General features: G+C 42.2%; 2 protein-coding genes across 5 annotated transcripts; one reads left to right on the top strand and one right to left on the bottom strand.

Annotated features, from left to right (window-relative positions):
* Positions 1–6,914: 6,914 nt before the first annotated feature.
* On the top strand, positions 6,915–9,386 carry LOC120671305. Its single transcript, XM_039951602.1, has 4 exons — positions 6,915–7,308; positions 7,382–7,787; positions 7,876–9,166; positions 9,263–9,386. The coding sequence occupies exons 2-3, from the start codon at positions 7,733–7,735 to the stop codon at positions 9,150–9,152; spliced, it is 1,332 nt and encodes a 443-aa protein (XP_039807536.1). The 5' UTR covers positions 6,915–7,308; positions 7,382–7,732; the 3' UTR covers positions 9,153–9,166; positions 9,263–9,386.
* A 645-nt stretch (positions 9,387–10,031) lies between these two features.
* On the bottom strand, positions 10,032–18,544 carry LOC120671240. Of its 4 annotated transcripts, XR_005673552.1 has the most exons (10): positions 17,535–18,544; positions 16,591–16,696; positions 16,003–16,071; positions 15,801–15,902; positions 15,488–15,553; positions 14,486–14,628; positions 13,923–13,970; positions 12,086–13,656; positions 10,686–10,737; positions 10,032–10,569 (listed from the first exon to the last, which is right to left on the bottom strand). XR_005673552.1 is itself a non-coding variant. In XM_039951524.1 (9 exons), the coding sequence occupies exons 1-9, from the start codon at positions 17,901–17,903 to the stop codon at positions 10,177–10,179; spliced, it is 1,281 nt and encodes a 426-aa protein (XP_039807458.1). In that variant the 5' UTR covers positions 17,904–18,102; the 3' UTR covers positions 10,032–10,176. The 4 variants fall into 4 exon arrangements, 2 of the variants coding, with proteins under 2 accessions (XP_039807458.1, XP_039807459.1); XM_039951524.1 differs by lacking the exons at positions 14,486–14,628; positions 16,591–16,696 and having other exon boundaries at positions 12,086–12,160; positions 13,550–13,656; positions 17,535–18,102; XR_005673551.1 differs by lacking the exons at positions 10,032–10,569; positions 14,486–14,628; positions 16,591–16,696 and having other exon boundaries at positions 12,086–12,160; positions 17,535–18,102.
* Between the last annotated feature and the right edge of the window lie 3,875 nt (positions 18,545–22,419).

Below are 22,419 nucleotides of genomic sequence, written 5' to 3'. Positions count from 1 at the left end.
AGGGCTGGACAGATTGGGAGGAGGAAGTAAGTAAAAAACTTGTTAATATTTGAACTCGTATTTTAATTAGTCAAAATTAATTATCCCCTTTTTCCATAGGTCGGGGAGATGCGCGATAAACTAATACCGGAGGAAAAGATTATGGCGATTCAAGAACAATTCTCCGGATTTATTGTTTAGCAAGTCCTCGATCCAAAAGGCGAATTCTACTATGATGGAATATCTAATATTGACAATCACAGCAAATATGACAATATACGTGTATATATATGTAATTAAGAATGAATATACCTATATAAATATATATGTGTATCTATGTATTAAATTTCTATTTATGAGTATGTATGTATTAAATTTCCAAAAGGCGAATTCTACTATGTAATTAAGAACGAATATACCTATGTAATTAAGAACAAATATACCTATGCAAATATGATGGAGTATGTATGTATTATATATAAGCACTCTAATAATATATATGTGTATATATATTTATATAATATTGGTCCTAGACATTTTCATATGTAAAGGAATTCACATGTATAGATATGTGTATACATATATATATAAGTGAATTAATTTATATATGAAAACTATCTAGGACAAATATTATATAAGTAACTATATATATGTATATATTAGTGGAGATCATACACACTGAATTTCAATACATAAGTTTAATTGAAATGCAAAAGTATAATTGAAATAGAAAAAGAATTGAGAAAAGGAAAACATGAAAAAAAGGACCTTTTGTCCCGGTTGGTAACACCAACCGGGACAAAAGGGTGCGCCAGCCACGTGGGCGCTGGCTGCACCTTTTGTCCCGGTTGGTGTTACCAACCGGGACAAAACGTCCTCTTTTGTCCCGGTTGCCAGACCCGGGACAAAAGGGCACCCCCTTTTGTCCCGGACTGGCGTTCCCGATTGGGAAACCGGGACAACAGGGGTTTCCCAACCGGGACAATAGGGATTTCCCAACCGGAACAAATTAACGTTTTTGTAGTAGTGAATGATCCATAGTGTTTGGCTCGCCCTGTGGCCTTTGAAAACCATGAGCCGGTGCTGAGGCCGGGCGCTCATGGGCAACAAGCACATGCTTGTTGCCTTCCTCCCTACCGCTACTCCATGGTGTCCTCGATGCCTTCCGCACTGAGAAAGCATCCCTGCAGCCACATGAGGCGTCACCGCTGTTGTTGAGGCGTCCTTCCGCATGGCATGCCCGTAGCATCAGGCTGTCCTACCAGGGGAGGGGATCGGAGGCAGCCAAAGAAAATGGCCTTCTCTCCGAGCTCGCCAAATCCTTGTCTGCCATCGCAGCGGCGAGCGCCCCACTACTAGAAATCGGGTCTTGGGTACCAGCTGAGAAAGGCCAAAGGCACCGGTTTCCCAACCGGTGCTCCGCAACCGCGACCATTGACCTCTATTTAAGACACCGGGTTTTTCAACCGGTGCCTTAGGCCTCCATTGGTACCGGTTGGAAATACCAGCCGGTACCAAAGAGGCTGCCACGCTGACGTAAGGTGGCAGCCCCTTTGGTACAGGTTGGTATTTCCAACCGGTACCAATGACCTCTTCTCTTTTTTCCCAAATCAAGTTTTGTTTGTTCTATTTATTACCGTTTATTCTTTTATAATTGCTAAACGCACTCAAGCTCTACAGTACTCTACGTTTATTGGTTGTTCGTGTTCGTTTTCAGAGAATATTTGAAACTAACTAAAAGTAAAATGCGAGCATATAATTAAGCTAATTACATGAACTAATATATTTACAAATTTACAAACATCAAGGCATAATGTTTAAAAATATTTACAAATGTACAAGTCATGTTAGCCGTCCAACTACTAGTCCCCTCAGGATGTCGATGAAAGTCCTCTATCGATGTGACCGTCGTGGTAGAACTCGCCTCTAGGATCCAAGATCTCGTTCAAAATGAATCCGGCGAGCTGCTCGCACACGGCGTTGATCCGATCAGTAGAGTAACATTCATCCCCCATTTGAGACATCTATCATTTAGGAAAAATACATTAACATTCTATGCGTTAGTTATGGAGAAAAATAACTAACCTTTTTTGAAGAAAAAAAACAAAAAATCGCCTCCCCTCCCCTCACTCAGCTGCCATGAACAGTGAATTCATGGCAGCTTGGAGGGGGAGGGGTTGTGGTATTTATAGGCGTGGCTCAAAGGCACCGGTTGGTGCTCAACAACCGGTGCCAAACAAAAGGCATAGGCACTGGTTGATTTTACTAACCGGTGCTTTTGTTGTGGGCACGTGGCGGCACCGGGCCATGGCAAAATCCGGTGCCATTGTCCACCCTTTAGGCACCGGTTGGTTTCACCAACCGGTACCTATTCCTCCTTGTGCTTTTGGTACCGGTTGGTGGCACTAACCGTTTCCTATATTGGAGTTTTGGTACCGGGTGATACTTTAACTCGGTACCAAACACCTTATCTTTGATCGCCGCTGGCCAAAGGTACCAGCTGCTTTTGCAGCCGGTACTGATGCGTGGTATTAGTACCGGTTACAACAGCAACTGGTTTCTTTGACCAGGACCTTTGGCCTATTAAGGGAACCCGCTCGGAATGCTCTTTCATTCACGCTGCTGCAAACATCTACCACCTCTTAAGGGAACGCGCAGTGTTCCACCTCGCCAAGAACAGCCGCCAACGCGACCCACTGCAGCCGTTTCACGGTAGCGCCGGGCCCTCTGCTTACGAGTCATTAACTCGTCCACACGTGGACGCGCCGGAACGGAGCTGCAGAGCAGATGGTCGTCAATGTTCCTTCCACTCCACCTCCAAGCTACCCACTCTTGCATGGGAGGTAAATTTCATCAGTGTATAATCGGATTTATGCTCCCTTGCTCAGGCCTTTTTTATTTTGCAAATGCATTATGGTATACATACAAGCAAATAGCAAATTACGTTCGATGAAATGCATCACACCACTAGGTTTCTAATGGATAATAAATTATCTTTAATCTGTTAGCTCATTGATTCAGTGTGATATTAGATATGGTAATGTAGAGGAACTGCTCGACAAGGAACCTTACCCCTGGGATGAACTCTGGAGGGCGATAAACTCAAGCTGTAAGGAAATGATCACCACAAACATAACTTCATTTTTGTTACTTACATTTTGTATAATTTTCAGGAACCTGTAAGAAACATGGCCCCATTTGGCCATTGTTTATTTGTGATTTTAGTGATTGAGTAACAACACAATTAATGGGACTAATGAGTTTGTCAAGTGAACAATTATAGATTCCAGGGATGAAGTAAAAAAGGCCAAGCAAAGCAAAACACGAAGAAAGAACTCAAAGAAATGGTGAATTAGATGAGTTCTACAGAAAACAGTAGCACCGGATGAACCGGTGACCGAGCACCGGTCTAACCGGTAGGTTTCGGATACACCGGTGACCTATCACCGGAGCTTTGGGCAGCACTGGTGCGAGGCCACGTGGAGAAAGTCAAGTAGCACTGGATGCGCTGGTGGTGCCAAGTTGAGGCGTCGGAGCAAGCACAGGAAGATTGACCAGAGAGGATGTCAAGCGGCCAGGACGCAACTCTTCGGGACCGGTTACACCGGTGGTGCATCGGTGCATTGCACCGATCTAACCGGTGACAACCATGTCGGTTGTCAGAAGGCCAACGGATAGTGCAGAGCAGTGAGTGACCGGTTGCACCGGTGCCACCTGAAGTGCATCTAGGCCGATAGATGCTAATGGTAAGTTTCAGTGATTAATGACAACCGTATGCGACTAACGTGTATTTTGAAGGAAAAATTAATGATTAGATTAGTCTCATATGAAATGTGAAAGGAGACCCCTCAATTCGGAACAACCATGTGTGTCAAGCACTCAATTTTAAAGATTAAGGACATTTCTAGTCTCAAGTGTTACAAGGAGATGAATGACACTTGAAAGGATTTATAGTTTTTAATTCTTGACCGTACTATTAAGAGGGGTTCATGAGTTAGTAGCTTGACCAAAATTGAGTTGGCCTTAGAAATCTTGCACACTCGCTAAAAAAAGCCCAAGATGGTAAATAGAAGTTAACACAACGCTTGGAAGAAGAAACAATCGAAGTTACATTCAAATCCAAGTTAATTCAGTTGAAAATAAAGAAAAACAGCAGCACCGGTTTAACCGATGCCTTAGCATCGGTGCATCCGACGCTTGGCGGAAGTTCCGACACCCCTGTCGGTCTATCTCTCTGGATGCAAGCAGAAATCAAATCAACAATCTCTATAGCACCGGTTGAACCGATGGTTCCAAACAAAGCACCGGTGCATTAGATGTATTATGTTCCAGAGAGCATGTTTTGGTGGACCTCAACTCGTCTTCAGCACCGGTTGAACCGACGCTTCAGAATCAACCACCGGTGCATTAGATGGACTATGTTCCAGAGAGCATATTTTGGTGGACGTCAACTCGTCTTCAGCACCGGTTGAACCGACGCTTCAGAATCAACCACCGGTGCATTGGATGTACTACGTTCCAGAGAGCTTGTTTGAGTTGATCAGTGAACCTCTTTAGCACCGGTTGAACCGATGCCTCTACGGAGCATGCACCGGTGCAATGACGCAAGCCTGGATACTGTGTCAGAAACCCTAACGGCTACTAAATGGACACAAAGAGACCGGTTGAACCGATGCATACACTATCTAATCCGTCGGTTCTTCCGGTGGTCACGGTTTTTCTGCTGTGAACTTACAACGGCTATGTGACCCTCTCCACTCTATATAAAGGCACCCCCTGGCTCATTTGAAGTGCCTTTGACACCCTGAATACCTGAGGCCACCCTTGAGAAGAAAATAAAGTGCTTTGAGCAAAAGAGAGAAGATCTAGTACATTGTTTGTGCTTGAACCTTGAAGAATTCATCCTTTGCAAGTGTAGCAAGTGTGCTTGAACTAGGGACAACTGAGTGTAGGTCAAGTGAAGGCTTAGGAGCTTGTTACTCTTGGTGTTTGACGGCACCTAGCCGGTCTTAGTGATCGGGAGGTTCTTTGTGAGCTCTTGGAGTTTGTGGGAGCCCCAAGACAAGAAGATTGTACACGGTGTGAAGCTTGCCGTTCCGGAGATGGAGAAGGAGCATTCTTAGTGATCACTTGCTCCTTGGTGAAGAAAGGGAGCTATACCCTTGTGTGGGTGTTCCAACGTGGATTAGGGGGGAGCGTCAACTCCTCGATACCACGGGAAAAAATTCGGTTGTCTCGTGTCCCTTACTTTTATTTCAAGCAATTAAATCCATTTGTTGTTATTCTTGCTTTTGATTGCTCGTAGATTGACTAAGAAAACTTGCATGGTAGTGTGAACTCTTGCTTAGGTTTTGATCTTGCTAGTGTGCAATCATCTAGACAAAATTATCATGATAGTGTGTTTACCTACCTAAGGACCTTTTGCTAGCGTGCTCTAGTGACTAGGTTTCAAATTTGTAGATTGGGCAATACTAGTTTAGGTTAAGGACTAAGTAGAAATTTGAAAAAGTCTCAATTCAACCCCCCTTCTTGGGCCACGATCCTTTCAATTGGTATCAGAGCAAGGGCTCTTTTGTTAGGCTTAAAATCCTAGAGAATGGCCGGGGGAAGTGGTGGTCTACCCAAGCTCGATGGGAGAAACATTGCTTATTGGAAAGCTGCATGGCGGGTTACCTTGAGGTTATTAATCCCATCGCTTGGGCGGTCACGAAAAAACCTATTGTCAGTCCTTGGAATGAGGATCAAGTCAAATATGGTGCTAGAGTGAAGAATGCTTTATTTGATGCTCTTAGTGAGGAGATTTTTGCTCGTGTTCACAGCAAAAAGACCTCTCATGAAATTTGGGAAGCACTTGAAGCTATCTATGTTGGTTCTAAAAAGCTTCGTGAAGAAAAATATCAAGTGCTTAAGGAAAAACTTAATGAATTCAAAATGCTTCCAAATGAATTAGTTGAACAAATGTATGATCGATTGAATGTGTTTATTGAGGACATTAATGCTCTTGAAATTTCTCATTTGTCTACTAGTGACATCATCCGGAAGATTCTTCATTGTCTACACAAACCCAAGTACAACATCGTCACCTCATTGCTCTATGAGAAGGATCTAGAAACACTTGAAGTGAGTGATGTTGTTGGGAAGATTCGGTCTCATGAGATGTTCCTCTTGGGAGAAGTTGATCCACCGCAAGACAAGAGAGATCTTGCACTCAAAGCTAAGAGTGATCATAAGTCCAAGAAAAAGAATAAGTGCAAAGTTCCATCACCAAGCTCAAGCGAATATGAAGCTAACGAAGATTCAAGTGATGAAGATGTTGATGTTGAGTTAGCACTTCTCATGAGAAAGACCTCCAAGATGATGTCAAGGTTGAACAAGAGAGGGTACAACTATGACCCCAAGAAAAACAAGTTTCGTACCCGGAAAAGCAAGGACAATGTCAAGAAAATTTGTTACAATTGTGGCAAATATGGCCACCTCTCATATGATTGTCCGGAGCCTTCAAAGCTTAACAAGAAACAAGAAGATGATGACAATCAACACAAGACATCAAAGAAAAGTCATGAGAAGAAGGACCACAAGAAGAAAGGGTCTTTCACTAGAAAAGAGAAGGTCAAGACTTTCCTTGGAGAATGGATCATGGACGGTGAATCTTCAAATGATGACTCAAGTGATGAAGAATCTAAGAAAAAGATTGTGGGGATTGCCATGCATGATGACGAAGATGATGGTGATGAGGCACCTCTACCTCCACCACCCATGTGCTTCATGGCAAGAGGTAACTCAAATGTGAGTGATGATGACGACTCCTCTAGTGATGAGAGTGAACATTGCTTATCTCCTAATGAAGTGCAAAATTGAGATTTGATTGACTAATTGAGATTTGAGATAGAATGTGTTTCAGCATTTTGTCATACCATTGGAGCTGACGACAGTGGCGGAGGGCCCAGTGTGGCGAGGTGTGGCTTTTGCCATACCTCGGCCCGGCCCATATTGGGAAATTGGGAATATACATCGGCCCTCCGGCTCCGCCCATCCGGTCCCGACGCGCCTGCCGCACCCGACGCCCTCGCCCAGATCGAGATCCCGGCTCCCTGCAGGCTGCAGCGGCGCCGTCTCCCTCCGCCCCTCCGGCCTCGACGCGCCTGCCGCACCCGACGCCCTCGCCCAGATCGAGATCCCGGCTCCCTGCAGGCTGCAGCGGCGCCGTCGCCCTCCGCCCCTCCGGCCCCGACGCGCCCGGCCTGGGCACCTCGCTGCCTCCCCGGCTCCAGTACTGCCCGGCTCGGCCTTCACTCCAGTCTTCCGCAGTTCCGCCCTACCTTCCGCAAGGTGTGTTCGCGCTTTAGTTCCGAAACCTATGTCCTCTACAGCCACCATTTGTGCTGACTTGATGCTCGGGCAGGACGACTTCGTGCTCGGGAAGAAGCTTGGGGAGGGCGCGTTCGGGGTTGTGTGCAAGGCGTCACTCGCGAGTCGCGAACCCCGAAGCCGCGGAGAAGGTAAAAGCTAATGTTGCATCCGCATGTAAAGGCTTCAATTCTGGATTTCTGGTTGCCAATCGATACTTGCTCATTGGCTTGGACGACAAAGTGGAATAGCAGGGTATTGAAATGCTTAGAACCTGGGCATGTTCAGTGTGCATGCTGGATTTAACATCAGGAATGATCGGTGAATTGTGCTCCTGAGGGAAGTGAATTTTTTTTTAGGTATACCTTCAACGAGGGAAGGGAAGGCAGCCGCCGGCTGAAGCTCCATGGAGCAACAACCAAGCTCTAGCAGAAAAGGGAAAAGAAAGGCACAAGGAAGAGGTGAGAGAAGTAGTGTTTTTTTGGGTGTTGTATAGGATTGGGAACTTAAGCTAATTTACTTTAATGTGAATTTGACTATTTATTTCAGATCTAAAGAGCTATTTTAGTCCATTCGGATCTAGTAGCACAAACCCAAGCACTCATGGAAGTGAAGTTGGTAATGCCATAATAGAGGAGGAAGAGGTGGTGGAAACTCATTTGGAGGACACCAATACCATAGGCCAACAGGCAGGTAGCAATGAAAATGATCAAGGTACAATAACTGAGTTCAATCCGGATTATATCATTTCTGATCCGAGGCTTCGGATTCCAATTGAGCAATTTAGTCCTAATATTAGAGATGAAATTAGGAGGGCTTTCATGGAACGAGGTCCAACTCAACCTAGTAGTCATGTTTTTCCTAGAGGAGAAGATAAAAGGCGCTTTCGAAAAGAATGGTTTGAGAAATATAATTGGCTGGAATATAGCTTGGTGAATGGTAAGGCTTATTGCTTTTGTTGTTATCTTTTTAGAAGAGTTGGTGTAGATGATGACAAATTTGGTTATGAGGCATTTACAAAAGAAGGCTTTAGGCAATGGAAGAATGCCTACTTAGCACTCCCTAAACATGTTGGTGGCCCTAATAGTGCTCATAATAGATCAAGAGCTGCATTTGATGATTTTGATAATCAAAGGGCAAGTGTAAAGGAGAAAATTGTAGTTCATACCAAAGAGGCTGAAAAGAAGTATGAAATCCGTGTAGATACATCTTTGGCTATTGTAAGTTATATTGCCTTGCAAGGTGAACCGTTCCGTGGACATGATGAATCGGAAACTTCATTGAACAAAGGCAACTTTCTAGAATTTCTTGATTGGTACAAACTAAGAAATGAGGATGTGAGGCAGGCATTTGATCCTAGAGATTCATTCTCTAACTTTGATGTGAATAAACTTGCTCGCCTCACGGATATATATTTGGATGATTTTTGTTTTGATGACCGGAAAAGAATAAGAGACCAGTTACAAACCTTCATTATTCATGTTAGAAGAGTTGAGGCATTCAGAGCTTGTTATGACCTTGCAAGCCTAGCAATGAAAATGGTTGAACTTAAGAGGCATGAAATATTTCCCTTGGTTTATCGCCTAATTGAGCTGGCATTGCTGCTACCAGTAGCAACTGCATCAGTTGAAAGAGCCTTTTCAGCCATGAAAATTATTAAAACTGAGTTGCGGAACAAGATGTCCGATGGTTGGCTTAATGATTTGATGGTGGTGTATATTGAGCGGGAGATATTTAAAGGAATCGATCTTGAATCTATCAAGAAGGCTTTTCAGAAGAAAAAAGATAGAAATATGCAATTGCCAAAGTCTCCTAGACGCAACTAATAATAAATATATCGGTATAACTCTATACTCTAATTGTGTATCTTGTATTACATTTAATATTTTAACTCTAATATTTCGTTACTAATTTATGTTTTCTCTTTGTTTGATAGCTTCTTTGCTCCAATTGTTGATTTGCTGCGTACTTTACGTGTTTTTCTTCATTTAAGGTACTTCTAAATCATATTTTTGTTGTGAACCTTTCTTTCCGTATAATATTTGAACATAATTTAGTAATCCACCGCCACACCTAAAATTTTCGGCGTCCTCCGCCATTGGCTGACGACCCTGGTTAACCTGGCATAACAACCAAGATATAATTAACATGCGAATCGTTGCATAATGAGCATTCTTATTTACATTTATAAAAAAAATTGAGCTTTGTTTGAGTACATTTGAATTTGATTTTGAACTATTGAAGCAATTGTAACTCATGTTTCCTGAAGCAACATGCATTTCCACTATAGAATGGGAGTTATTTTGTAAAAATACTACTTTGCAAAACCTAAACTTAGGTAAATTTTCCCGGATTTTAGAAAATCATCTTGACACCAAACAGGTCGGCCGAAAATGCGAAAATAGCATTCCAAGAATTTTCATTTCAAATCTGCAATAGCTTTTCTAGTGAAGTCAAGCAAAATGGGTCTCTTGATTTATTGTATCAGCACAAAATTTAGTGGATTTTTTTAGGCTTGGACGATCAGTTCTGGAGATTGGAGTGAAGAAAGAAATTTCTGTACAGAACTAATATGTTACAAGATTTTATTCTCCAAACTGTCTGCTTATTCCTTACAGGACTGTCCACAAGAAGCCCAGAAGCCCTGTGTGCGAGTCACCAGAGCAGAGAAGTTGCATGCAATACTTTGTTGGCAGTGAAAACAGTACCCAAAACAGACAGCACATGGTCATCACTTCCTTGAGCAGGGCCATCCCTACCCTATGCTTGTATTTGGATTAGGCCCTTTAGAAAAAACATTAGGTCTGGTTCAATTCCTGGTATTCCGTGCCACTTTACATTTCAAGAGGCTCACGTATAGTCATCCCATGAGTGGACCAAGCACTCTTGTTCATTGACTATGTGAGGATAGCGTTTTAGAAAGGACAAATCTGAGGATATAAATTTATAGTCCTTCAAAACTCGACGTCTTTTACATAATGGGAACAGTATCCTCTTCCTCCTAAGGTCATCTGGTTTGATCCATACTTGTAGAATTTTCTCAGGGATGGACCCCTTTTTTGTAAATTCAAGAAGAATTCTGTCTCTTTTGGAAGCATATCCATCATCAAACAACAAAGAACTTTTGCAGACCCATAAACCACGCACCAAATATGCATAGTCTGGAAGGACTTTCAGGATTTCTTCCTCTGAATAGGTAGGAGCAAGGTGCTTCAGAGCATCAAATTGGTTTACTTCTGAAACCTATTTTAAACAGGTAAACATAAAAAAGAAAGTAGAAAACAACTTCAAATATTGACCGGTTCTTCTCAACTCATTAGAGTTACAATCATATATTAAAACAGGTGTCTCAATCTAACCTCAGTAAACCATTTTTTCAGGCGTTCTTCAAGTGGAAGCAAAAGCGTCTCCCTGTTATGAAATGCAGATAAAAATTTTAAACATGCATTGTACGGTTCAGACACAGTGACAACAATCAGAGATAGATGTAAAGAAAAGCAACACAAAATGCAGAATAACACATTTGAAGAAAGATAGTTTTGTTGCAAAATATGGATGTAGCAAATTAAGTTGCGCTTTTGTAGCATGCCTTGTGAACTCAGTAACAGAAATTTCCTACCATAGGGTAAATAATAATACCACACAGTCCAGAGTGCGTGAAACATCTTCATAAATATCAAAAAGCAATCAAAGAAACACAAATATTCTTCAACTAATGTCTGTAATCAAAATTCAAACCCTAGTATGTCTAATATTTAGTAGTTAACCTACTGTCTAATGAACTGATTAATCCCACAAGCACAAATAGTGATAGGAATGTTTCAATGTTTACTATTATCAGATAGAAGATGTGAATACAGCATACTATGATGTGGTGTCATGACCCATCAGTGAAAGTTGGGGTAGTTCTAATAACATCCAAAGTGACATTCTTTAATGACCAAATGACAAAGGAAGCAGAACAGCAGATTGGATTGATACGATTGTCATCTACATTAACAAGAGGAGGTGGTGCACAGTTCAGAATTGAGCAAGACAAAGTCGCCCAGTCTAGATTTATCAACTCTCCATTACTCCTAAGTCCAAGCTGTTTCTGCTTCTGAAAACTAGGAAACAGGTTCCTGACAGGGTTTCATAATGCCTCCTACTTACTGCTGTCACCAAATTTCTTCAATTAGCAGTTTGCAAAGCACCAGCTCTGAGATCCATGCAGGATTTAAGAGTTTGTAAGATAAAATAAATTTATTTAAAAATTTATTTTATCCAAAATAATAGTAAAGTTTCTTAACTAAATACCTTTAATGTTCCCACAGCTCCAGTTCAGAGAGTTTCTGGAGCTATATTTTTTTATCGAACAGGCAGGAGAGCTGCCTGTCGTTATATTAAGACTGGAGCTAGGGATGACCATCTCCAAAAATTCTTGGAGCTGGAGTTGTGCCAAACAGACCCTTAATGAATCTGTTTTTATCCTACTTGTTTTTCCCCCAATAAACAATCTGCAGAATTCTTGTTTTCCTCAAGTTATACAACTTTATAACTGACGAATCGATTAGTTTAGACTTGAGAAATCAACTAATAAAAAAATGCATAGATAATCTTTCCATAAAATCGTAAAATCAAAGAAAAAGTACACCCAGAGAAGTTAAATATTACCACTACTGTAGTATAATCATAAAATGAGCTAGTCCTGAGCTAGTCCACCAAACACTAACAATTTCTCATAACCACAAGGAGAATAGGAAAATGACGTGCACTGCACCTTATTGCTTGGCATTTGTTAATATGCTTGCTGCTAGTTGAGGCTCCAGGACACAAGGACATTACATAATCAGTCCTGAACAATAAGACAGGATCAGTTGTGCTGGCAAAGTAGGTAAAAAGGACGATTGTTTGATGAAACTTCACATTACCCCTAACAAAGATAACAACAAGCAAATGAGGAAACATAAGATGCCAACGAAATAAATTTAAATACTCAAATGTAGATATTGCAGTTCTAGTAAACTGTTTCATGATATTTCTTTTAGTTACAACCAATATGAACTGGGAGGATGCAGCCAAGAGAGACTTTTGTCATGTTTAATTATCTAGAGCACATGAAACTAAGATAGTATTACTATTTTTTTTACTCAGATATTCTCTGCTTTCAGCTCTCGTTAAGATCAGTATCTAGTCTACACCAAACCTGTTTTGGAAGAAATAATTTCGTTTTTTTTATACCATGCCTACATAGAATATGCACTATTTGCAGTCTCGCTATCTCAATATTATGAACATTGAAAGCTTTGGAATCAACACTCTTGATCCATACCTATGGAAACTACAAATCTCAAAACTGTATGTTCTTTTTTGGCCATTATGTGCCAAATCAAACACTCAGGTGAACAATTCCTGAGCTAACTTCATAGGATTCAAAAAATACAATCACATGTTTTTCCTATTCATATATTGACAATCAAGTGCTCCGAAGTGGTCCTAGCTAGGGAAGTCGGTATTCAAACCAGCCAATGTGACCGCTGGTCTATAAGGCAGTCACCTACCAGCCTCCACACAAGGCACCACCCTTCTGCCTAGTGCTTGATTGCGCATTACCCGACTAACCCATCTTAATGCCAGCTTACTGTTATTTAGGCAATAGGTTTCATGCCATCTTTCAGCCTGTCTTTTACAACAGAATATGACACCACAACAGCAATCGTATCTTGCTAAATAAACTGACAAGCAAACAGGAACCAAAAAAACTGCAAACAAGCAGCATGTTTTATGCGATATAGTAAAATAATCTTATTGGATCCATTTAGACAAATTTGTTGCAAACAATAAATATAATCCAGCACTCCACTGTTACAACTAAAGGCCATATCAGTTTCTAGTTTATGCCAATTTTGATGTAATCTGGTTAAGTTCAATATTGGCAAATCTACTATTTTTTTCAGAAAGTTACCCTCGACCCTCCCAAAAATGAAATCTTGCCATACACCTAGTACTTTCATTATCAACATTTATGAAAATTTAAACTGGACATGTGAACATTCGAAAGATACTTCAATACTACTACAGTTTCAGTGAGGCTTCCAATCTAATATTATATTAATTATGTACTATGTGTTCTGGTGTGTACATATATCCATTTAAGAAAAGCAAATGATCACAAACAGAGCTGCAGTATAACTGAACCACTTTTTAGAAGACAAGATGAAAACCAATGAATGAAAACATTCACTTTCTCATTGTGAAATCAATAGGAACACCCTCATTTGATATCATCTTGTTATGGTACTTGGTTGCAATATTACTCCCTGCTGGTTGGTACGTGAGAGAAATCCATGGCTGGAAGAACAGATGTACTATTTCAATAACATAACAGATAGGTATAGGTACATAATAAGAATGCAAAAGATTGAACTTTTGTAATAGTTACCAAAAGCAAACTTGAGTAACACAGGTAAATCACAACATTACATTACATGACCCATCGCTCAGCAGAAATGGTGAAACAGAACATAACATTACCAAAGGTGATCCTCAAGACTAGCTAATGCAAACAAATTTCTAAGAAAGTAAAAATTATAAATGGTATCATCATTATATATAACCTCAGAATCTTCTGTGTGATCCTTGGAATCTTCTGGGCGCTCATCTCCCTGTAAGCACAAGATATATGATCATGAATACATCATAACACCAGAAGCCACGTTCAATCCACTCTTACTAATACTGGCACTCTTGCATGTAACTTGACCAATATGACCACAACAGAAAGTAGGAAGCTTATCAGCCAAAAAAAAATAAGGACAGCCAATATAGGGGAAAATAATGCTGACAATAGTAAGGGAAACCAGTATTAGAAGGTTTATCAGAAACAGGAAGGGCAAAACATGTTGTACCATATTCCAAACCCGTATTAATCTATTCTCCTTGGCATTTTGGATCAAAATAAGCGAATATTGAGTAAGTCCTACACCAAAACAAACAGAACATCTGGATCATAATTGCAGGCAATTTGACTCATTCGGATGTCCTATACATATTACATAATCATTATAAATATTGGACAAGAGAAGATTTTTTGTTGATTTCATAATTTCAAGGCCAGCAAACCTTTAGAGCAACAAATGGTACTAAATCTGAGTATCCGACAGAAAGAATTGTGCCACACCTTACGAGATGGAGCCTTTGAGCCACTAGCACCACCATTCATTTCCCGAGATTGTAAAGCCTGCCTATTATATGCTCGACCAGAAATCACATGTGCATTGATGGTCGCAGTTGCACCACAGCATCAATATGATTCAAATGAACCTGTAAAATAAAGCAAGAGATTGACTCCACAGAACATCAAACTAAATGAACATCTAATGTTAGTGATTAGTCAATGTTGCCCAGTAAGCAACCAGCCACCAAGTTCTATGGAGGCAAAAATGCAAATGTGTTAAGTTTTGAATTACAATTAGTAATTGCTAGATATAAAGGACAAGAAGCTATGAAGGCGTACCAGTGGAACTGTGGGGATACCTTGGGGAAAAGGAGTGTTCAGGGGTACAGATTGAATCAGCAACATTGTAAATAACTATAGTTAACCAGTACTAGTTTTATATCTGATTGATGTATTACATCAGCTGCGGCAGAACATATCAAAATGAAATGGGAATACAAGTGATGAAGCAGTCAGGAGTGGGCTTATTCAGATAGGAAGGCCGCAACTCAATAATCCCTTCGTTCCAAACTATAGTTCACTTTAACTTTGTCCTAAGTCAAACTGCTCTATCTTTAACCATATTTTTTAGAAAAATATATTAACATCTATAGTACCAAACAAAGGCACTATCAAACGATATTTTATGCTCGACTTAGAAAAACTAATTGGATGTTGTAAATGTAGGTGCTTTTTCCTATAAACATGGGAAAACTTATAGAAGCTTGACTTAGACAAAAGCTAAATTGAACTATAATTTGGAACGGAGGGAGTACACAGGAAAAACACTAACCTGTCCCTACTAATACAGCCAAAATGAGCAGTATCAAACATTAAGGATTTGCTTCACTGCTACTACCAAAAAACATCCAACCGAAGTCTGGAATGCAACAATTCCATAGGCTGTAGCTACCTACTCATTAGCAATTTGTCCACCAACCACACAGAAGGTGTCATAGTACTTACCAAGTTGCCTTTAAGAACTCCAACCGCATAATCAGAAACATCTTCTGCCTTTGATGATGAAAGTGTCTGTTAACAACACAAAGGACAGAAACATGATTATGGTGCGCATGCACACTAAGTAAAGCAACCATCACACAACTAAGAACAAATCTAATGTTCATCAACAAAATGACAATCATGCAAGAGCCCAAACACTAAACATAAAAACATTATATTTTGCTGACACTGATCAGATTAAAACGACACATGAACACAAACTTAACTCTTGTTTGTCAGTCACAGAGCTAATAAGTACATTCAAATAGTAACTTACCTGTTTTGTCAGTCCCAAAGGTGCCTCTTGGTCATAATTTTCACTCTGTTTATTGACACTCAAATCAACTTCAACTTCTGATCTCAATGGCTTCACGCGAACCTGATATATTCATAATCCTTTAGCTAATTAAGATAAGTATACGTTAAGTAATAGGAATTCAAAACAGAAAAAGAACGTATGCAGTTAATTGGGGATGTACCTCTTCACATATCTCATTTAACTCATATGGCCGCCAACATGGCCTCAGGGGATATTGCATAATGTACAGCTGTGATATATTATTATAAATAAAACAACTATTTTAGAGATAAATATTGACAGAAACACAATTAGTAGAATAGAATAGAACTTATAGTTCAATTCACCATGAAGAAGAAGCAAACAGATGCCACTGCTGGATGTTTGGGGTAGATAAAAAAAATAAACCTAGCCTAGTCAGCAATTAACTTTTTCAGCAGGCTCTAATTGCCCAACTAATTTGATTATATGTAGAGAGTAGAACAAGTACATTCGTATTTTACCACAATCTAGAAGAGTTTACAATCAACACTTATAAGGCTTCTTATACAAGTTTCTACAATGCCATTGGTTCTGAATAATGACTGCATGAACATGCAAAGATGAGGGAAAATAGCTTACTTGATAAGCTCCACAATTCAAAAGCTAAAGAAAATGTATAATACTCTAGAATAAACAACATGGCATATTTGCGCACAGACAACTATACGTATCTGATGCCAACTTATGCCTAGTCTATATTTATTACTAAAGCGAGTAAGGTTTCCACCTAAATTTTTGGTTTGGTCCGTCTTGTGTTGTTGACATGTTGGCCTTAGTCCATCCCATATGCAAGTCGGACCAGCCCTTCGTCCACGACTCGATCACGTAGATCCCTACAAATTAACGCACATGCAATTATACGTATCCGATACTTATACCAAGTTTGTCCGTATCAACGGACGGGTATAATTGCCTAGTATTTCTAAAGCACGCAACGTTTCCACCTGAAATTTTGGTTTGGTTCGACATGGGTCACTAACGGGTGGGTCCGAAGCATATAAATGAGAATTGAACAACAACATTACATTGTAACCTAAACGGACTCGAATACCACGTAATCTAAACAGACTCGAACATAATATATAACAAGAAAACATAACAAAATCCGTGTTCAAGGAAAGCCATAAAACAATGAGCCGCGATCCGTACGGGATCTTTGACCGTGGCAACACACAAGCAATTTGCTAGTCTCGTAAAAATTACAGAACAAGGTAAAAAACTCAATTGAACAAAATCTGCATATATCCAAGATCTCAGCCGAACAAAGAAACAACAATACAAAACGCAGATGTGTCTGAAGAATTGAACATGGTCATTACCGTGTACCACTTCAGAGATATCAGCATGATCATTACTGTACCCCTTTAGATATATTGGCATGGTAACAACAGAAACAGTTCTCGTGAAATGTTAAACAACCTTATTAAGTGAAGTTCAATCTGCCAATTATTTCGACACACTCCAATCTGAAGTGTATTACAGTTTGAGAGCAGGAATCAATTTGTTTTAAAGAATCTCAGGAACCAATCCAGTGCTTAGCCAATTTAGGAAAATGTACAAACAGTGATTAAGAGACAAGACTCTGAATGTTGCAGGTACACAGGTCATTATAGTCGGAGCAATCACATTCTCCAAGCGGTCATCAATAACAAAATGTGGACTGGGCATTACCTTGGTGTCGTCGTCGAAGGGCTTGGGAGTGAAGTACACATCGATCTCGCGCACCACGAAGTCCTCCTCCTCCGCCGCCGCCGCCGGCACCTCTCCAGGACTAGTAGCGTCCCCCGCCACGTCCTCGTCCATAGCGTCCACGCGATCATCCTCCGGCGGCGGCGCGGGGGTGGCCACGGGCCCTGGCACCGGCTCTGGTTCCGGATCCGGCTCCGGCTCTGATTTGAGCACGGCCAGCGGTTCGGGCTTGGGGACCTCGGGCTTCGGCTTGGGCTTGCCCTTGGTCCTGGGGCGGAAGCGGGTAGAGGGGGCGCCGGCTGCAGCGGCAGATGAGGCGGCCGAGACGTCGAGGGAGGCGAGGTCGGCCATGTCGTCGTCGAGGGACGGGGGCTTGTCCCGCCGGTCGCCATCGCCGCCGCGGGACTGCCTACGGTTTAGTGGGTAGGAAAATAGGGGTTTTAGGATTTTGGAGGGACTGAGGTTTAGGCAGCAGTTTTGGCTTTTTTTCCCTAGATTTTCTAGAGTAATTTTGGCCTTTTGGCCTCACGAAATTCGCTGACGGGCTCGCCCATCTGGTGTCCTATTAAGGGGGTGTAGTGCAAGGATTTGGGTGAGAATCATTTTTTGTTCACTTTTTTTGCAAGAGTCGGGAAAGAGGAGGGCTTTGGAGGAGGGACCATGGATTGATGAGTTCAAATCAATTGAGGAGATGGATTTGGATGAGAGTGATGAAGCTTCTGCTAGGTATGATGAATAAGTCGTATGGATTGATGAGGCTATGGAGATGGATGATGTTGAAACGGCGGTGGGGAGATTTCTGAGAATCAAGGTGAAACTAGACATCACTCAGCCCCTCATGCGTGGTGTTCCTGTGCTGGTTGGAGAAGGGCAAGATAAAACACTCCGGTGTCCGGTTGAATATGAATTTCTTCCGGACTTTTTGCTACACCTGTGGTCTTTTTGGGCATGTCGACAAGGTATGTGCTGTTCAGTTGGAGAAGGGAGCAGTGCAGCAGTACAGTAAGAAGCTGAGATGCATCCCGAAGAAGGGGAGGGGAGGAGCGTTTGGTGGTGACCGTTTTAGTGGAGAGCGTGGCGGCCCGGCGTGGCGGTTAGGGGGTGGTGGCTTCCCTAACAGCTTTGGTGGTTCTGGTAGGAGTTCGTTGAGCAGGGACGGGAGTGATGCTCCTTCGTGGAGGAGATCGGCGCGGGAGAATAAGGACAAGGAGGTGCATGGGAAGGAGATGGAGGATGAGATGGCTAAACGAGACGATCTGAATGCAAAACCAGTATACGTGTCAAACAGTACCTTGCATGACCATGTACCACCTCAAGAGGGAGATGGAGGTGGAGGGGTGGCGGCGACTGGAAGGAGGTAGTGCGGCAGTGTCTGGATGGAGAAGGAGCTCGTGCATGAATGGCGGAGGGGTGGGAACTCGACGGATGTTGGCGGCGGCGCGCCACACCTTTTTTGTCTTCCCCCGTCTACGCCGCTCCGCTGGGGAATCGGAGCCCGAACCCTCGAGGTGGGGAACGTTCGCCCTGTGGAAAGTGGGTGGGTCGGGTCAGGCACGCGTTCTTTTCTTTTTTATATTTAAAAAAATCAAAATTTCAAAAATATATGTCCGTTTTGAAAATTTTCAAAACTACCCCCGGTCATCCTATGGGGGGCGACAGGGGCCTGTCGCCCACCCCAGGGGTGACAGGGTCCCTCCCCCCTATATAAGACCTGGCCGCCATTCCCTTGTCATTTGAGCCTAAAAATTCAGGAAAAAAGAGAGGGGTGAGGAGAAGGAAAGCGGCGAAGCTCTGCCGAATTCCGCACTTGTGATCTACCGGTAACTTCCGCATGAATCCGTTGATATTGTATAACAATTTAATTTAATTAGCGGATTAGCTGAATTAGATTTGGTGCTTTAGAACACTCGTTTAGTATTACAATTTGAGTACTATTACAGACTTGTTTTTAAATTAATTATGCATTAGAATAGAATTATGACAGTACTTTATTGATATTGCAGCATAAGACAATAGAATTATGACAGTACCTATATTTTCACGCATCGATTTGGTATACGATATGTGCATTATTTAAATCATTGTTCGTCATTTGGTGCACCACACTATAGCGCCAATGTCTTCGTCATGATCAACCTACATTCCGTGGAGCAAGTGTGTAGCCACCGTACCTGAAGGAATTGATGTGCCAATGTGCTTCTGCGGTTCGTTATGCAAGTTCATGCAATCTGAGGTTTTAGGAGATGACTACGGCATGAGGTTCTTTATGTGTGAGAACTACGAATATGATCCACCTAAGCGATACGGCAAAGGCCGGGCCAAGGTAGCAGGACAACATACGCTATTTTTCTTTGTGACCTAACATTGAGTTATGATTTTAACTTTTGTTGGACAAAGTCTCCTCTGCCTCTTTGTGATTTTATGCAGTGGTTCGACACCGTGCAGTCGCAGCAGGCAAAGGACTTTGTGGAACAACAAGCAAGGTGGGCTGCAGAACGTTGGCGCCGAATGAAGCACGAGGAACAGCAAGAGGAGAAGCGCAAGAAAGAGCAAGAAGAGATCCACAAGAGGATGGAGGAGGTGGATCGTAAGGCGGCGGCGGAATGTGAAGCTGATAGGGAGAGAAAGCGAGAGAGGGCACGTCGTGCGAAGGAAGCCGGGCCCGAAGCAATTAGGAAGGGCAAATATCTTCGGTGCACTCAGTAGAGTAGTACCATGTAATCCCGGCATTTTACATTCAATAAGGCATGGTAGGTTTAGATGCAACAAGAAATTATCTTGTCGCGTGCACATGCCACTACAATTAGTTGTTTATGTTTTCAGTTGAGAGCTTGACTCTGTGTGTTGTAACTTTTACCATTAATTTGCAGTTATAGCCGGGAATCTATGAAATCTTTGAACTTATCCTTAATATTTTCGGAGCTTTTCATGTCACTAGAATACTAAAAAGCACACATTTAATTAATATAACGATAAGAAATAAGAACTAAGAAATGCATTACATAATGTGAACCATCAAGTTTACATCATAATACAACGGTAATGAAACACACGTCACACATGCAGTGGCATGGCAGAACCCGTTGCAAACTACGGTAAACAGATTCTGGACAAACCTAACATGCCTTAGGTAATTTAAAAAAATACAACAAACACAACGATGCAGCATGTCACTAGCACTAGGGTAGTCCTAGTAGCCGTACCCCCACGTAGCAAACTGCGTTGAGCCTTCTCCGCAGTATCCACCCATTGCAGGTGGTGCAGGCGGTGGTGCCGGAGGCGCAGGGCCATTCTTCTTGTGACAAGGGCAGTTGCAGTAATGAATAGTGCATGGTTCATCCTGTGAACCGGCAGCATTGCTGGTATCATCATCTTCGTCATCTTTGTTTCCCTCGCTCACTTCCTCATAATGGTTTACATTGCATTCCAGATCAAAGATCTTTATCTGGAGGTACTCGATTACCCATGTGTGTGGACATTTAAAGAAACGCCGACCACCATCCATCCCGTCGGTGCACATCTGCACTAAGCAGTCCTCACCATGTCTACATTTTGGCCATGGTTCTTTAAGGTTATCGTATTGTCGAAGTGGATTTTCATTGGTAAATTCACTCTTGTGCTGTGGCGGAAACTCAAACACTGTTTCCGGAAAGGAATCAGGTCCAAGAGGCACCTCCCATATTATGGGGTCTCCCTTTCTTCCCCCTTTTCCTTTCCCAAAACCGTAGTAATTCTTCCCGCTAGACCCACCTCCAGACATTGGGTATACAATGAGCTTTGGTGTTTGAGTGCTGCTGGGAGTTCACAAACTTCGGAGTATTTATAGGTGCACAATGGTCTGATACCCGGAGTGTGGAGTGTAAATGTACCTAAAAAGCCTACATGACAACACAGTGAAGAGGCTAGCTGACCTAACACTAAAAAGGCTAGATTCGATTATCGAAATAACTACTCGATGCATCTCTGTGCATGCAGACTCACAGCACTGCATTGCTGCGGCTCGGTCGATCACGCCTAGATGCCGCCTTCCCCACTACACGCCATAGACCTTCGCTGTAGAATGACAGGTCCGCCGTCCTCGCCAGAGAGACGGCTTTGAAGGTGAGCTGGTGTGGTTGCCGTGTTGTCACATCTTTTTGAAATGGTGGAAGGGCACTGCTATTGGGTTGTCGTCTTTTTTCACGTATGTCTGGGCAAAGAATGCGACATTTGGGAAACCCGTGATCGCCGTGCTGAGTAGTGGCAACCTAACTCCTACCGCACCTAACTTGTCCTTCATTAAATCACAGAAAAAAATCGCCAGAACTTTCCTTATTTCACGAGCATTATGGAACCCACAAACATAACAAGTTCACATCAATAGTATCTATAGAAACAAATGACAAGTAAACTAGCAAAATCATAAACATCGGATACAAATAAGCGGTCCACAGCTATCTCATTACAAATAAATATCAGAGATACAAACATCAGATATATCTAACCACCCCTAGGGCGTCGGACCCTCTTAGCCCTCTGCTGGGCACGGACATGGCCTCGGAGTAGGTGAGAACATCCGGAGACCTCACCTGTTGCTCAGGATGCGAAAGGGGCTGTGGTGTCTGTTGCTGAGAGATCCCAAGTGGTGCTCCTCCTAGCTGTGAATACCCCAAGACATCAGGGTCACCTTGTGCGGCAGGCTCGTCTAGAGTCAAGCTGTCGAGGTCGTCTAAGGTGAAGCCCTCGTTATCTGGTGGAAAGGAGGAAGAAGAAGGTCCGGCGCCCGCATCGGGGTAGAATCCTACGCATAAAATGTGGATGTTAGCGTACGCTCGTGTATTTCGTCATGACATGTAGAAACCGGAATACGAAACATAAACTAACCTGT

The sequence above is a fragment of the Panicum virgatum genome, chromosome 4N (genome assembly GCF_016808335.1).
Source record: "Panicum virgatum strain AP13 chromosome 4N, P.virgatum_v5, whole genome shotgun sequence".
Taxonomy (NCBI): domain Eukaryota; kingdom Viridiplantae; phylum Streptophyta; class Magnoliopsida; order Poales; family Poaceae; genus Panicum; species Panicum virgatum.
The sequence above is the reverse complement of the archived record's forward strand: the minus strand, read 5'-3'. Positions and strand labels throughout refer to the sequence as shown.

Excerpts from the sequence above, each read along its gene's own strand:
- LOC120671305 (XM_039951602.1), top strand. The coding sequence starts at position 7,733 with ATGGAGCAACAACCAAGCTCTAGCAGAAAAGGGAAAAGAAAGGCACAA. Across the intron at positions 7,788-7,875 it reads AAGAAAGGCACAAGGAAGAG|ATCTAAAGAGCTATTTTAGT; the intron begins GTGAGAGAAGTA and ends TATTTATTTCAG.
- LOC120671240 (XM_039951524.1), bottom strand. The coding sequence starts at position 17,903 with ATGGCCGACCTCGCCTCCCTCGACGTCTCGGCCGCCTCATCTGCCGCT. Across the intron at positions 16,072-17,534 it reads CCTTCGACGACGACACCAAG|CTGTACATTATGCAATATCC; the intron begins GTAATGCCCAGT and ends AATATATCACAG. Across the intron at positions 15,554-15,800 it reads CTTTGGGACTGACAAAACAG|ACACTTTCATCATCAAAGGC; the intron begins GTAAGTTACTAT and ends TGTTGTTAACAG.